The sequence below is a fragment of the Erythrolamprus reginae genome, chromosome 2 (genome assembly GCF_031021105.1).
Source record: "Erythrolamprus reginae isolate rEryReg1 chromosome 2, rEryReg1.hap1, whole genome shotgun sequence".
NCBI lineage: Eukaryota > Metazoa > Chordata > Lepidosauria > Squamata > Dipsadidae > Erythrolamprus > Erythrolamprus reginae.
Genome location: NC_091951.1, coordinates 200,899,065 through 200,915,231, shown reverse-complemented (window position 1 = coordinate 200,915,231; position 16,167 = coordinate 200,899,065). Strand labels below are relative to the sequence as shown.

Here is a 16,167-nt window from a genome sequence, read left to right as displayed (position 1 = left end):
GCTTCCTAAGTGGACAGTTTGATTTCACAGAAGTTAGATTTACTTGGAGTTATACTGTGTTAAGTGTTCCCTTTATTTTTTTGAGCATGGTATATAATTACAATTCTTATTTATTTCACAGCTCTCCGGCATAAAATTAAAAAGCTATAATTTCGCCTCTACTTCCTCCCAGGTCAGAGCCCCCATCTCTTCACTCCCGCCAGTGGTCGGGCAGCCACGATTCCCAGCTTGGCCCCCCCAGCCGGGACACCAGTGCCGACAGAGCTTCCCTCTTCGCTGCTCGGACCCGTCGAAGCAACAGCTCCGAGGCCTTGATTGAACGGGCCCCTTCAGAAGACCCCCTCCTGCCCACTGCCCCTCCGTTTAAGAGCGCCGAGGCCCTGATCCCTTGCATCTCTGGCCGGACCCCTCGCCCACCTTACAATGATCTCCTGTTGGACTATTACCTGGAACGCCGGAGCTGCGGGGGTGGCGAGCATTTGTCCCGCAGGGATGGGCCTCCCCAGCTAGAGTGGGGAGCCTTTTCCGAAAGTCCGCTTCAGCGCCGAGCCCGACCCGCCGCCCGCACTAAATCCTGCGGGCCGCTGCTGCCCCCACAGTCCCGTGTGGTTGGTTATGGACCCCCCTTACCTCCTCATCGCAATTTCCACAAAGCGCTCGCTCTGGAGGGGCTCCGGGACTGGTACTTACGCAACGCTGGCGTTACCCAACGAGGGGCACCACCAGAGAGGCGAGGAGCATCTCAGTCTGTCCATCAGCAGCTGCGTGGCTACTGTGATCCGGGACCCTCCAACCCCGACGTGGGATATTACGGGGGGCCGGGAGGTGGACTGCCTCACTCTGTGAGCTATGCGGGGCAGCCCCTCTATGGCAGGTATGCAACCCGGTTTCTTCCTTTGCCCTGACAAGCTCAAGAGGCCCCCATCCCCTTCCCTCACTTGCCCAAGGCCAACCCTGTGCCTCTTCCTCTCTTCCCTCCTCCTCTTTCTCTGGCTTCACTCCCCCTTTTTCAAAACAACCGCTGCTTCTCTGGCATTCTAAACTGTGTGAAAGACCCGGGTGAGGAAGAGAAGGAAGAGGAAGGAGACAGATATCCTTATGAAGCAGCTTTCCCTAAATCCTTTGCTAGCTGGTGATAATGGGAGTTAACGTCCAACACTGGCAACTTTAAGACTTGTGGGCTTCAACTCCCAGAGTTCTTCAGCCAGCAAAACTTACCGAGGTTGGAGACCCCTGGTCTAAAGCAGGCAATTTAATGGCTGGTTCTTTGTCATGGCTGGGGAAAAAAACCATTTAACGAAGCAAAGGTTGTGATTACTGTGGGCCTGTTAGGCCATTTTTTGCCACCCTTGGGCTTCCGGGAAGCCTCCTGAAGCCCGCGGACAGCAAAAAACAGCCGAGAAGAATGCTGAAAGTCAGCTGGCTGGAGCTAAGAGCTGGCGTGCCCTCGGATATGACTGCATGTGCCCTCTGTGGCAGATGTGCCAAGGGTTTGCCATCACTGCTGTAGGGATAACTGTGGGTCCAAAACTGGATACAGACCAGAAGTGGAGATAAACACGTTCACTTGTTGCATGACTTCTTTCTTACTCCTTTGTCTAATTCTTTTTCCCTCTCTCTTTCTCTCTCTGTTTTACTCTGCTCAGACCTTTTGCGGACCTGTTTTACCTGGAAGATTCTTCTGGCCCTTACAGCCTGGATTCCACAGAGCACCCAACCCCAGGGACGTTGGTTTGACGCCCCCCCCCTTCCCCTTCTCCCCCCAGGGGGTCTCTTCTATCCAGAGTACTGATTCTTTTTCTTTCCCTCTTTTTTCCACCCCAGCGCTGGTGCCTCTTTTGGGTGTGATGCACCATGGGGGGGGGATGGGGGCTCCCTGCTGGCAGGGCAGGTTTCCACATGTGTGAGGGTGAGTTGTTGCATGTCACGCTGGACACAAGATGGGGGGGGGGAGAAGAGAGTGTCCATAGTTCTTCCTACAATGGTTGATCTCCCCCATTTCAGACTTTGTGGGGCGGGAGGGGGGGGAATCTTTGTTTACTGTACTACTACTCCATAAAAGGGGTTTTCTGCTGTGGGTGGCGCCCTCTTGTGTTCACTGGAGAACAGTGCACTGTTACTGCCATGGTGCTCTGTGTTGGGGGTCTAGCATTTATAAACCCCGGAATGTATAAATGGAGAGGTTTGTGCAATGTGTGTTTCTTGTGAAATGTTATCTAGCACAGACCTGTCATCTTGAACATCAGTCCTGTAAAAAGTAGAGAGAGAAAAAAGAGATCTATACCACTCCTGTTGCCCCTCACTGTGAAAAGCCTAGTTTACTCTTTGAATGTGTTGTCCCTTCCTACTCATATCCTGCTCTTGCAAAGCCCCGAGTGATGACAAAATGCGAAGGGGTTTGGGAAATGTTTGCAGGATCCATTGGATGAACCTATTTCATGGCCCTGGCCTTCCTCCTAGCAGGGGAACTCCACCATAGTGCTGGATATAGGAATGCAGTGATTGGCTCAATCCATCCAGTTTATTTATGAATTATCTCACAGGAAGAGGAGGCAGGAGATCCCAGCTGAAGGTGCAACCCAGTCTGATCCATTGGGTGGGCTATGGGAAAGGCCAGCAGCTTCCACCTGGCCTCCCCCAAACTGCTGTGAGAGTACGTGCTTGTATCAAAATTCAGTTCTCACTGGGAATGGGTTGCATTAACCGTAACGGGCAAAGCAACCCTTCATTTTTTCTAAAAATACGGCTGCACACCCTTCTCTGCCCGCTAAGCTGGACTGGTTATTTTCTCCTGTATCCTTCATCTGACGTGCTTCCTGCCTTCTCTGATTTTTCAAAACCGGAAGGAACATCATGCCTTTTCTCCTTTCACTGTAATAATAACCATGATCATCCTCATAATAATTGTAAAGTGTCTGGTGGATTTCCCCCTGCTCTCAACAATTGCACATAAAAGGAAAAGTCACTTTGTTTAAACTCTGTGCCAATGGAATCCATGGTCATTCTGGAGCAGAGGGAAGGAGGGAAGTTGAGAGAACTCAAGAGAGGCTCGGGGGTTTCCCCCCACCTCCTGTCCCTGGCTGAAGGAACAAGGGGCCATATTGGAGTCACTGTCTTGTGTGTCCTTTTAATATACACTAATGTACAGATTATATATGGGGATCTAAATGTAAAACTGAGCACTGTGCATAAGGGAGGAAAGGTTTCTATAATAAAGATTGTAAATGAGTCCATGATGTGTGAAAGCTTCATGTCAGCATCAGGATCATAGCGTATATACGGGATGGTGACTAGACAGCACCTGATCTGGGAGGTAAAATTTCACTTAGTGACTAGAACACTTCGTAGCTATTTCAGTGTGATTCGCCCTTGAGGAATTGATATGAAAATAAAGCAGACAGAAAGGTGCCACAAATTCCTCAACAGTTTTCCTTATGGAGGAAAAATGGCTAAAAGAATTTATGCCCATTTAATTTGGTTAGGATCATCAAGGGGTAACATGGACAAGGAGCAATCCATTTTGATTAGAATGGAAGATTTCAGTAGTGCACACATCTGAAAGAATGTGTTTTTAAAAGTTTCCAGCTCACAGAGAATTGGATGGACAGTAGTTGTGTAATCCTCTTAGCTAAACGTCAGGCCTTTGCAAATCCTTTGCCTTGTAGTTGGGAACATGCAGGACTGTGTAGGGAGAAGCATTTTTTTTTTTGAATCATTAAAACTGCTCACATCTTGTGCAGCTGCTTCGAAAGCTGCTCCCGACTCTTTCAGGAAAGGCGCTGCACTTGCTAAAGTGGTTGTGGAACAAAAAGGCAAGAAACGTGAGGCTACGTGTGAAAGGATATCATGAAAACCACAAGACTTTTATTTTCCATATGCAGAGAGTTTAAGGTGGTACACTTAAAATTGTACAATACTACTTGTTTGGTTTCTGGGAAGAATGTAACTCCATGCTGTTTCCTTGTCTCTCTCGTGTGCATCTGGATCTGAATGTTCACGGTACACATTGAGGCAATGATTCAAAAAAGACTTTTTTTAAAAAAAAAGCTCCCTTCATCAATTTGGAGGATTTCCACGAGGAACAAACTTCAAAGTTGAGCCTTCTACAGTAAAACTGCATTTACACACAGACCACAACATTATGAAAAGCTAAAGTAAGGACTTTACACCTTAATCTAAACTATCATGATTACAAACCATTGAGAATCTTTCTCCAATTCTATTGCTAGTTGGAAAGACGTCCTAGTGATTTTGGCACATATAAAGGTATAAAACCAAAGGGAGCCTTAAGTTCACCTCTGCAACCAAGAAGCTTAAAGCCCCAGAGTCATTTGGTGAAACCAGCATTCCCCATTCTTCAATAGACTGTTCCATGGAGGGACACTCTTCATGGCCAGAGTCATGATTTCTTCCTGGCAAAACTCTCACACCACCTCCCAGAGCTGAGCAAATGGAGAGAAAGTCACTTTCCGTATCAGGTGGTTCCCTTTTAAGCCTGGATCTCTCTCAGTAACCCAAGGAAAAATCCCCAAATGAAAAGCAATGATCCCTTCAAACTGCAGGGTTGGGTTCTAACTTGTCTTGCTGCCAGTTTGCTTCCTCCTGTGCCGTATAGGCGTGTCTTGGTGTGCGTGCACACACAGTGGCCAGTGAAAGGCTGCACTTACCTTTCCCTACTGGATCGGTCCCAGAGGCAGCGCGTTTTCAGGCACACACACACACACACAAGATTTTGCTTCCGTGCAAGCACAGAAGCAAAGAAATGGCAAAAATTGCCAAAATCTCACGTGAGGATGAGATTTTTCCCTGGCTTGGGAAAAGTAAAATACCCAACAACAAGCTAGCAGATATCATGAGACACAAAAATTACATCTTGCGTATTACACATATTCTACCAAGTACAAAAGCAAATTGAAACTGCCCACATGCAGTTCCAGATGTAACTCCCCAAATATCCAACCAGACCCATTGATCACTTAAGGCTGAAAAGACTTGAAGGAAACAGCCTAAGAGTAGTCAAAATTTGATTAGAAGTGGAGTTAATGATTGTTATATCCTGCTAATAGCAGACAAGGACCATGCTTTTCCTTCTAGAGGCTCAAAAAAAACCCAGGAAGTGTTTCTTGCTAAATGATCATACATGATTACAGGGAAAGTCCTTTTAAAGCAAAATTATGTGTTTAATTATTGCTTCTTCCCATCATTTTCAAAACAGCATGATCAAAAGAGCATGATCAGTATTGGAACACCTCATTTGTACGTATTGTATACTACTTAGAATTGTGCAGAATTCCAGGTTTGGTCTATTCTTTTTAGTTTTGTACAAGAACCATCTGAATTCCAAATGACTTGAACAGAGAAGATTGTTGTGACATAAAATATTTTGCATTCACACATAATGCAAAGTCAGATTTTAGGATTACGATTTGTGATTATGTTTTACACATCCTATCCTACTATACTGTGCATATTAATCTAATCTAACACATTGAATTGCACTTTATTGCCATTCATGAGCCAGGACAACAGTTTTGAAGTTTCCTGACTTGGTCTTGGAAAGAGATAAAAAGTTCTCTTGCCTGTTAAATATACTCAAAAATGGAATGTATAGTCCGTGATTTCTTACGCTTTTGAAGTGGAATGTATAGTCCGTGATTTCTTATTAGTTACCAAATCTTGGCTGCAAAATTATAAACAATCTCCAGATGCTGATAAAGGGATTAACATAAACTTAGTTCCATTTGGTGCCATTTGGGGTGGGTGGGTTGCACATCATTATAGTCTCCTTTACCAGCACTTAAAGGGAGTGACCCTTCCCTTTTGCTCAAAAGCATTCATAAAAAAAATTCTCTTATGTTTTGTAACTAATCAGCCTCAGTCAGTCATTCAAATGTTTAGCTAAATCTTCTCCAAATTGGCTTGCTCCCTCTTCTACTCTCATCCAAGTTGCTTTACTTGCTGCCTCCATCTGAACATCAAGAGCCCAAAACCTCTTCAGAGGAGGGGATGCAGTCCAAGAGTAAGCAAGATAAATACCCATCCAAACTCCCCCCCCCCCATTTCAATCTCAGCTCAGCTATGAACATGTGGGGGTTGGGGGTAAGGTTGGGCTGAAGCATTCTGCTCTACAAAATCTCAGCCCACTATGTGCAATATAGGAATAAATGATTCTGGCCTAAGTAATGGGGTTACTCCCATTACAAAGTAGTCCTAAATACTGTTTCTGAAGCCCTTAGAGCAGTGCCCTTATGCAAATAACGAATAATACATTGAAAGCCCGACAATAATAATCCAGCCACCTACAACCTCTTGCAATTCAGGAAATTCCCAGCTAACTGGAACATTTGGAAACTCTTCCTCTCAACATATCTGGACCATACCTTGTGGGAGAAAACCGAAATAGAACAACACTGATTTCATTCGGTTCTGATCTCAATTTTTGTCCTTCTCTCGACCAGCAGCAACTATGTATTCTACGGGTTTACTATGGGATTTTCTTTTTTTAAATTATAGTTCACATTCCTTGCGATTCCTTCCTTTCCAAAGCAAAACAATATGGATTCCAATGGGAAATGCTTAACCTTAAACTGGAATGTTAGGCTGATTTCGGTCCATTTCCTCTCTTGGCTGTTACTCAGCCGCAGGCCAGGCATTCTGCTGAGTTTGATGTAAGCTAGAGGCTACTGTGTCTTCCACAGGAACTCACAGCCAGGAGTTCACTGCTAGATTGAGGCAAGCAGAACAATAAGCACGCAGGAGCCTGTTGGAAAGAAAGAGAGCAGTTCCAGAGGAAAGGGGAACCGATGCGGATGGCCTAGGATCCAGCCTCTTGCTCTTGGCCCACAGCTTCCAGGAGCAGCCCCATCGGCGTGCGCTTGAGTCCAATGTTCTCAATTTTGTTCTCAATCTTGTTTTTAAGGTTCCGCAGACGCAGGGAGGCGTGGATGAGGCTCACTGCAAGGGAACGGAGGTGCTCATTGGTTAACACAGGAATAGGCAGAGCCATCTCCTCCCTCTTTGCACCGGAACCTCCCACCCCAATCCCCAGGAGGGCAACAGAGCTATTCCTCTCTTACACAGAAAGACAGCTGGCATAAATTCCTTCGCTAGGAGAAGATGTGGGATTGGGAATCGCTGGCTCTTTGGATCACTTTGCGTTTTATAAAAGGGAGCCAGGGAGGAAGAAAGCCAACTGGAGTCTGCAAACCCAAACAAGCCTGCCAGCCAAGCTCTCTTTATTTTTCTACTTAGAGTATGGCATATAACAGTGATGGCGAACCTATGGCGCAGGTGCCACAAGTGGCACGCGGAGCCCTATACTGGCACACGAGCCATTGCCCTAGCTCAGCTCCAATGTGCATGTGTGTGCTGGCCAGCTGATTTCCAGCTCACCTGGAGGCTCTGGGAGGGCATTTTCGGATTCCGGAGAGTCTCCAAGAGGGTGGGGGAGGGCATTTTTGCCCTCTCCAGGCACCAGAGAAGCCTCTGGAGCCTGGAGAGGGTGGAAACAGGCCTACTGGGCTCACCAGAGATTGGGAAATGGGCTGTTTCAGGCCTCCAGAGGGCCTCCGGGGGCAGGGGAGGCCATTTTCGCCATTCCCAGGCATTGAATTATGGGTGAGGGCACTCAACGCATGCCTGATAGCAGAGGCACACATGCTTTCGGCACCAGAGGGAAACAAGGTTCGCCATCACTGGCATATAATAAGGGAGATTAAAAACAGTGTCACCTGGAGAACCAGAGTTTTTTCATTCCTGTAGATTGCAGGAGTCAAACTTGATTTCATTGAGGGCCGCACCAAGGTTGTGTTTGACCTCGGTGGGCATGACCAGAGGGCGTGGCCTGTAGCTGGTTGCTACTGGTACGGGCCACACCATAGTCCCGGGAGCAAAAATGGAACTGCACATTTAGCTCTGCGCAGGAAGCTAAATCTCGCAAGGGGGTACGCACAGGTGAGATTTCCTTGATTCTTTGCTTCTGCGCATGCGTGGAAGCAAAAAAAACAAAAAACAAAATCTCACACATGGACGTCCTTTTGCAAGATTTTGCTTCTTGTGCATACGCAGAAGCAAAATCTTTCTTAGATGTGCATGCACACATGCAAGAGACACAGAGCTGTGTGTGCAGCGCCATTTTTCCTACCGAAGCTTATGGTGTGGCCCGTACCGGTAGCAACCCACTACTGGCCACGCCCTCCGGAGACACAGAACTGTGTGCGCATCGCAACAGTCGCAGCAGGGAACGGCAACCCCTTCTGGGCGTGGTCAGCTCAACATCACTCATGTCCGGGGGGCGGGGGTAGTGGCTCAAGCTCTCTGACAGCAAAAACGGGCTCCTGAACTCAGTTTTCCACTACAACTGCATCCTGCAACACACTGCCAATGAAAATGGAGGACCGCAGACGGCCCTCTCCAGCCCTGTTTTTGCTGGCAGGAGCACAACAGCCCGGTTCTTTGCTGTTTCGAGGATAGCCTCATGGGCCAGATCTAAGCATCCCCCGGTCAGCCCCTGGACCTTGAGTTTGACACCCCTGGTGCAGATCGTATGCAACTTGTTTTAATGTTTGAAGCCTGAACAAAAATATCTTCCCCATCTTCTCTCTACATAAAACTGTGGGCAACATATGGGTGTCAGCATAAGATGGGGAAAACCAAAGCTGCTCCTGACTGCAGGAGTATTGGCAGCAGCTGCTTCTGTGTTTCCATATTGATCCTTACTGCAGGAAGAGAGAAACATGTTCTCCCAAGCTAAATGAAATCCGATTCTCTTGGCTTGCGTGTCTCAACAAAAACCCACCCTTGAAAAATGCTGTCCACGCCACCGTCTGAGAATAAAGCCGTGTGTGCCGCACAAAGCTTAAACAGATTGGCAAGAGGCACAACAGACACAAGGAACAGCAGACATGCTGGCTACACAGCCTTCCCACGTTATACCCCAGCTGGGAACTCACGCATGATGGGCAGAGCGATGAAAACCAAGAAGGTGGCAGAGCCTTCGAAAAGGGACACCAGGAAATATGCAGCGCCAAGGACGGCAAAGAAACAGGTGCCGGGGTAATTCCGCCGGAAACGTCGCACAGGGGGCTTGTTCTCAGCTGCCCAGACAAAACCTCCAAACAGCAGACACACCAGTAGGCAGCTTACCAGAATCAGCATGGGTTGGAAGTACCTGCAGGATGAGACCCCAAAAGTCAGTCTTTCAGTTCACCCACATGGGAGTACCCATATTATGTCCATTCAATGCAGTGGATGGCCCACTCTGAGGCCCCTTCTATAGTTGCTGATGGTTTGAGGTCTCCTAAACACCTGGAATGAGGGGGACAGGTGAGGAACATAGTTAGGGCCTGGATATCTCTGGGCTGAGAGTTCCTCTAGTGCAGGGGTGTCAAACTTGATTACATTGAGGGCCACATCATGTTTAACCCTGGAAGGCTGGAAGTGGACATGGTCGGGGTGGGTGTGGCCATGATGGGTGTGACATGGGACTTGTGTCAGTGGGGCGCCTGTGGTGGCCAAGTGCTAAGGCAGGACTTCCTTCAGACTCTCTCACTCTCATTATACTCTCCCTTTCTTCCCTCTTCCTTCCTTCTTTCCTTACTTTTCCTTCCCTCTTCATTCTAATTTCTCCTCCCTCCCTTCTTTGTTCTCTTTCCTTCTTTCCTTTTCTTCTTTTCTTCTTTTTTCTTTGTATTTCCTCTTTTCCCTTTTTCCTTTCCTGCCCCTTCTTGCATGCTTAAATGCAGAAAAGGGGAAACATCCTTTTGTTTTTAATTTTGATAGTCTTCTGCCAGCCAACATATGAATAGGGGCCTCTTGGTCCCTTAATTGTACCTGGAACCCATACAGGCTAACCTGCGTAAATAATAACAATAATAATAATAATAATAATACTGTAATAATAATAATAATAATAATAATAATAATAATAATACTGTAATAATAATAATAATAATAATAATAATAATAATAATAATAATAATTTATTAGATTTGTATGCCACCCCTTGCATACATCCCACAACTCAGATTAAACTCTCTAAGGGCTCTAGCAGAGTCTAAGGGCTTTTCAGGCACATATTGTGGGTGCAGCCTATCTAACATATTTCAGAGCCTCCTTCCCATTAATAGTTCCACAAAGCTTTTATTTGTGGTTACACATGGCGTAGTGTGTTGGGCCAAAAGTAATTCTGCTACTTTTAATTGCCAATCTCCTTGGCCCAGCTTCATCATTCTCACCATCCGTTTGACCATTCTGTTGCTGGCAGACTTTGTCCTCCAGCATAAGATCGAAGTCGGGGGAATCCTGTGATGTCTCCATTGCATTTGTTCTATTCTGGCCTGAAACACTGAGCACCCCATCCTTTTCTTCCAATAACTGAGATGACATCTCAGCCGCCCTTGATTCAACTAAGGCTACTTGGAAAGTGAGTCCATGCCTGGTTAGAAGTCGGTGCTTCAGGCAACCATCTCCAACCCCAAAAACCAGTCTATCTAATAAATAATCTTCAAGGTTGAAAAACTCACAGAAGAGAGCAGCTCTTCTTAAAGCAGCAATATATTGATTTATAGTTTCACCTTCTTCCTGGTTCCTATGATAGAAGGCATACTCACTGCCTTGCACAGCGGGAGTGGGGAGGTGTGTAATGGTCCTTTAGCTGTTCAAGTAATTTCTCCCAGGTAACTGTATGAATAGACTTTGGTGCGTAGAAGAGAGCCCTAGCGGTCTCGAACATCTCTGTGCCACAGAAACTGAGGAAATAAGCCCTCTTCCTGTCACCCGACAGTTCAGTACTGTATATGCATTTGCAAACACTCAAACCTGGCTACATAAGAGTCCCATATTTCGCTGGGCAGATTAAACGGAGCAAACGTGTGCTGGGTAGCCATTCTGATCTCCTCGTATTTCTCTATGTATTTATTCTTACAAGATTCAGCACATCAGGATTCAAGATCTCCTTGTCGCCAGTATTAAATATTAAGGACAGGTGAGTGTAGAAATCGTAGCCACACAGGATTTTCACTATAACAGCCTTTAACTATAATAGAACATCGCAGAACAACAACTGCAACTGTAACTGATCAATGTAACCTAGAATACAAAATAACTGTCTAACAGCCGGCTTTTTATACCCAGCATTTCAAACGGAACAACCAATCACGCTCTTGCTTCTTTGGCTCGTGATCGGCCCTCTAGTGGCCAGCCGGCACATTACACAAGAGGGACAAAAGAGATGGGGAGACAGGAAGATGGGAGCGGTCCCTTCTCAAGACTTGGAGGGACGAAGCCCAGAATTTATTTATTTTATTTATTTATCCATTTGTCCAATACACAAATACATAGGAAGAAAAATAGACATGTAGTAATATATATAAGGGTAAAAGTGAACTTAGAGGAGAGGATATATGAAAGAAAGAAAATATATATGATGGCTTGCCTTGGCTTGGCACCTTATGCTTGGTGGACTTCACTTAATAACAGCAATGAGAGGTGCTCGGACTGACATCACTAAGTGTGCAATCACATGACATTGTGCTTTACGCCCACCTCGCTTAGCGACAGAAACTCCATTCCCAATTATAGACCTATCTGCACCTCAAGGGTGTCACGCAAGCTCTTTGACCCCACTGCTACTTGGAAGTAGCATGTGGATGACCATCATTATTTCAAGCAGCTTACTGAGATATTTTGATTACTTCTTCACATTAAGAAAAGTCTAGAAGTTTAGAGCTCATTCCCTGCTTTGGGTGGTGTTTTTTTTTAACTGAATAAAGGAGGGGAAGACATCGCCTTGTAGCTTAAAAGCTATTTTTGCTGTAAAGACTTTTGATTCCCATCCCAGTGTCATGGATCACCCAGTCAAGGGCAGGCCTTGCAATCTCATAACCATAGTTCCCTCTAAGCTGAGCAGTGAGCAATCGCTCACTTAAAAATCATCATCAACTCAGAGTTTTCCAAACCTGCCCAGAAGCCGAGAGGGAAAGAATGAGAGGGAAGGAGAGAGAGAGGAAGAGAGGAAGAGAGAGAAACAGATAGAAAAAAGAGGGGAAGGAAAAGAGAAAGAAAAAGAATGGGAGTAAGGAAGAGAGAAAGAAAATCAAAATCTAGTTTGAAACTAGCTCAACTATTTAAGTGGCATTTTGATATTGATAGAGTTGCCCTATTATGAGCTCACTGTTATAGACACACAGTACAGTATTTTATTTTGAAATTCTCCAACATTGTTTAATTATTTATTTAATATTTCTGTGCCGCCCAGTCCCGGAGGGACTGCTGCTCAGACACTATACTTTTCCGCCCACCCCAAAAAAAAATTAGAGGGAACACTGCTCATAATCATAACAGGGCCTTGAAGTCATGGTGACAGGTTTTGATAAAAACCACAGGGTTGTTGTTGTTTGCCTAGAGTAGTGATGGCAAATCTATGGCACACGGAGCCCTATTGGAAGGCACGTGAGGCATTGCCCTACATCAGCTCCAGCGCGCGCAGCTGATTTTCAACCTTGGGGAAGGCCGTTTCACCTTCCAGAAGCTTCCCTGGAGCTGCAGAGTTTGATAAACCGCCCAACGGGCAAACTGGAAGTTCAGAAAAACAGACTTCCGGTTTGCCTATTGTGCTGTTTTTTGCACTCTGGAGGATTCAGGGGAGCTTCTTGAAGCCTCCCGAGTGTGAAAAACAGCACAACGGACAAACCGGAAGTCCGCTTTTCTGAACTTCTGGTTTGCCATTTGGTCATTTTTTTCACCACCCCTATGCACATTGAGGGGGTTGTGCACATGTGCAGGAACAGCACGGGAGGGTGCCTATGCAGGGGAAAGGAAATGGGTGTGGATAAGTGCACGCATACTAGCACATGCACATACACCCTTTTGGCACGCAAACAAAAAAGGGGTTCCGTCACTGGCCTAGAACTTCTGCATAGAACCCACCCCGGTACTGTGGGAACTGGTCACCCTTGGCGCACCTGTTATTAAGGAGTTCCTAGCAGCTTCTCAGAGATTTTAATATTATCCTGCTTGGTATGAATGCTTTTTATGTGATGTTTTTAAATTTGCATTATTATTATTATTATTATTATTATTATTATTATTTTAATAATTAGATTTGTATGCTGCCCCTCTCTGCAGACTCGGGGCGGCTCACAACAATAATAAAAACAATGTACAATAACAAATCTAATATTTAAAAAATATCTAAAAAACCCTTATTTAAAAACAAGACATACACGCAAACATACCATACATAAATTATATAGGCCTGGGGGAGATAGTAAAGGAGTTTTTTCCTCAAGGACAGACAGTCAATGCTGCCTACTACGTGGATGGGTCATCAGGACGAGAAAAGACATATCTGATAACGCGCCTTGCCACAACACTCTACGAGTCTGCGAGTTCCTGGCCAAACACAAGGTGCCAATGCTGCCCCACCACCCCCATAGTCCTGAGGTTGCCCCAGCAGACTTCTTTTTGTTCCTTCGGATTAAGGCAGCCCTGAAAGGAACCCCTTTTTCATCTATAGAAGAAATCCAATCAGCTGGGACAAAGACCTTGCGAGAGGTCCCTGAAGCTGCCTTTCAGGGCATGTACCGGTTATGGCAGAATTGCTGGAAAAAATGTGTAGAGGCCCAAGGACAGTACTTTGAAGAATTTTAAGTGTTTGTGCAAATCTGTTCAATAAATTACTTTAAAAAAATAATTGCATTACTTAGCTAATAATAAAGTTTAAAATTTCTTTATTTACTGGGGTTCATTGTCTCTGGTTCCAAAAGAGCCAATTGCCTAGGCACCTGATCCCTTGGCAAAACACTACTGACCAGAAACGTCCACTCAAGAGCAAAATCACCATAAAATGGCTCCAATCCACCGATGATGATCCAAAAGATCTCAAAGTCCACTGAGGAAAGGGCTGTGACAGATACACCAGCCCTATACAGGGGACAGTGACCAAAGCTGTTTCAGTCACATGCCTGAGACTAAACTTTGACCTATAAGAGTCCACACAATTCCATTTTTGAAGAGCTATGAAAACACAGATTTTTCAGAGCCCCATTTGCAGACGCTTGAGGATTCTGCTGCCCTGTGGACACATGAGAGCTATGTTGCTCTCACAGTTATGCTACAGACTTTCTCGCATTGTAGGTTTAAATTTGAATACCAAAACCTAGGATAAAGATCCAATTTGCCATCTTCCAAATGCGTTGTGATTACAACATTGGTTTCCCGTTTGTTGGCCATGTCGGTACTGTCGCCTATAGTTGCCCCATCCCATTAAAGACACTATTTTGCATTGAATTTATATTCAAAGAATATCAATTGATATCAAATAGAATTGATGTTTAAAAATGCAGGAGCAATTAAAAAAAAAAAAGTGGACAATTTTTCCACTTACATCACTTTTTCCCCTTCCCAAGATTGAAACGGAGATTGCTCTTAGCTTCCGTATCCCACCTACGAAAGATGAAATGTCTTCTCCTAAGGAGCTCAGATTTCAATACAGTAGTATTGACTTACGACTAACTACAATTGACATCTCCGTTGCTAAGCGAAACACTGGTTAAGTGAATTTTGTCCCATTTTATGATCTTTCTTGCCATAGTTCTTAAATGAATCCCTGCTGTTGTTAAATTCATATTAATTAATTAATTAATTAATTAATTAATTGGGTTTCTACTTTCTCTGCAGACTCAGGGTGGCTCACAGCAGAATAAATACAAAAATACAATGAATAAGAAATCTAAACTTAAAAATATAATCTAAAACCCCAGTTCCATCCACATTCATCCCATAAACATTCTATACAGGGTGTCCAGGGGGAAAGCATTTTAAAATTCTCTGATGTTTCCCTGACATTTCCCTGTAACTTGCAATCTAGTTAAGGCACAGTCGTAGATGATGTCATACCAAACAGCTAAACCGCAGAGAAATATTGGTAGCTGAGGAAGAAATCTGTTGCCACAGTTCTGCTCATTTTTGCTTGACTCAGCCAGGCAATGTGATCCGTTTCGTTTTTACATGATTTTCCCTTGATTTTTAAACATTTTAATACAGGTTGGTTCCCCCCTCACCCATTTATTCCATTTTTTTCACAAATTCCCTGATATTTCCCAAACAGCCGATTTCCCTGATAATGCCCTGATCTCCCTGTTTCCCAGGTTTGCTGGCCACCCCGTCTATAACACTGTTATAGAATGTATAACACTACAACACTCATAACACTGTTGTTAAGTGAATCTTAGCTTCCTCATTGACTCTGCTGAGAAGGTGGGTCACAAATGTTGATCTCATGATCCCGAGATATTGCAAACAGTCAGGTGCCAAGCATCCAGATTTTAACTATGGGGATGTTGAAACAGTCGTAAGTGTGAAAAATGGTCCTAAGTCACTTTCTCAAATGCCACTATGAATGGTCACTAAACGAAGCGTTTGTAAGTCGAGGATTACTTGTACTGTAATAGTAAGGGGGGTAGGAAGAGAAAGCACCCTTCCCCATCTTGGTTCTGCCTTCGCCTCCACTAACCAAGCCTGCCTATTGTTCGATATCCGAGTCTCCCCTGCACAATCCTCACCCCTCGTCGGACTTCACGCGACCGATTCCCCTCCCGGCCCCGCTCCGCCCGCCGGCGTGGCACTCACCCGCCCAGCAGCAGCCCCGCGCCCAGCAGCAGCAGATAATTGCTCTGGTAGTACAGGAGGTTGTTAATCACGCGGTTGTGCCAGCGCTGCAGGTCCCGCACGTCGGGGGCAGCCAAGCGAGTGGACCCCAGAAGGAAATCATCCAGCGCCCGAATTGGGGGCAGCCGCACCTCGGACATCTTCGCTCGCTTGGGGCGGGAAGGAACTACCATCCCCACAATGCATTGCGGCGACGGGCCTGCCCAGCCGGAAGAGGTGGAAATGGGAATGCCGCGGAGGAGGGGGAACAGGGCGTCGCCTTTAAAGCAACCGCTGGAATTCCTTTTCCTTTTCCTGGGCTTCTTGTAAATCCCGGGGGTTTGATTGCCTCATAGCGATAAACAAAGATACAGCTCCTCCAAGGACACATTGGGGACTTCTACAAAGACCTACAGGCAACTATAGCAGGGGTCTCTGCTTATTGTGTCAGCAACGTAGTCACTATAGTTCAGGGGTCTCCAACTTTGGCCACTTTAAGACTTGTGGACTTCCACTCCC

The 16,167-nt window shown here is 45.5% G+C and overlaps 2 protein-coding genes across 18 annotated transcripts in view; one reads left to right on the top strand and one right to left on the bottom strand.

Moving 5' to 3' along the window:
• Positions 1-3,231, top strand: part of CCDC120 (coiled-coil domain containing 120) — a 61,412-nt gene extending 58,181 nt beyond the window's left edge. For all 16 annotated transcript variants that reach the window (XM_070741204.1, XM_070741198.1, XM_070741207.1 and 13 more), the window contains 2 exons: positions 173-874; positions 1,647-3,231. In XM_070741204.1, coding sequence (XP_070597305.1) covers positions 173-874; positions 1,647-1,737 — 793 coding nt within the window. In that variant the 3' untranslated portion in view covers positions 1,738-3,231. The remainder of the gene's footprint in view (positions 1-172; positions 875-1,646) is intronic.
• A 611-nt stretch (positions 3,232-3,842) lies between these two features.
• On the bottom strand, positions 3,843-15,862 carry PRAF2 (PRA1 domain family member 2). Of its 2 annotated transcripts, none has more exons than XM_070741213.1 (3): positions 15,631-15,862; positions 8,952-9,169; positions 3,843-6,954 (listed from the first exon to the last, which is right to left on the bottom strand). In XM_070741213.1, exons 1-3 carry the CDS (start codon positions 15,840-15,842, stop codon positions 6,815-6,817), a joined length of 570 nt encoding a protein of 189 aa, XP_070597314.1. In that variant the 5' UTR covers positions 15,843-15,862; the 3' UTR covers positions 3,843-6,814. The 2 variants fall into 2 exon arrangements, with proteins under 2 accessions (XP_070597314.1, XP_070597315.1); XM_070741214.1 differs by lacking the exon at positions 15,631-15,862 and adding an exon at positions 10,611-10,783.
• Positions 15,863-16,167: the final 305 nt, after the last annotated feature.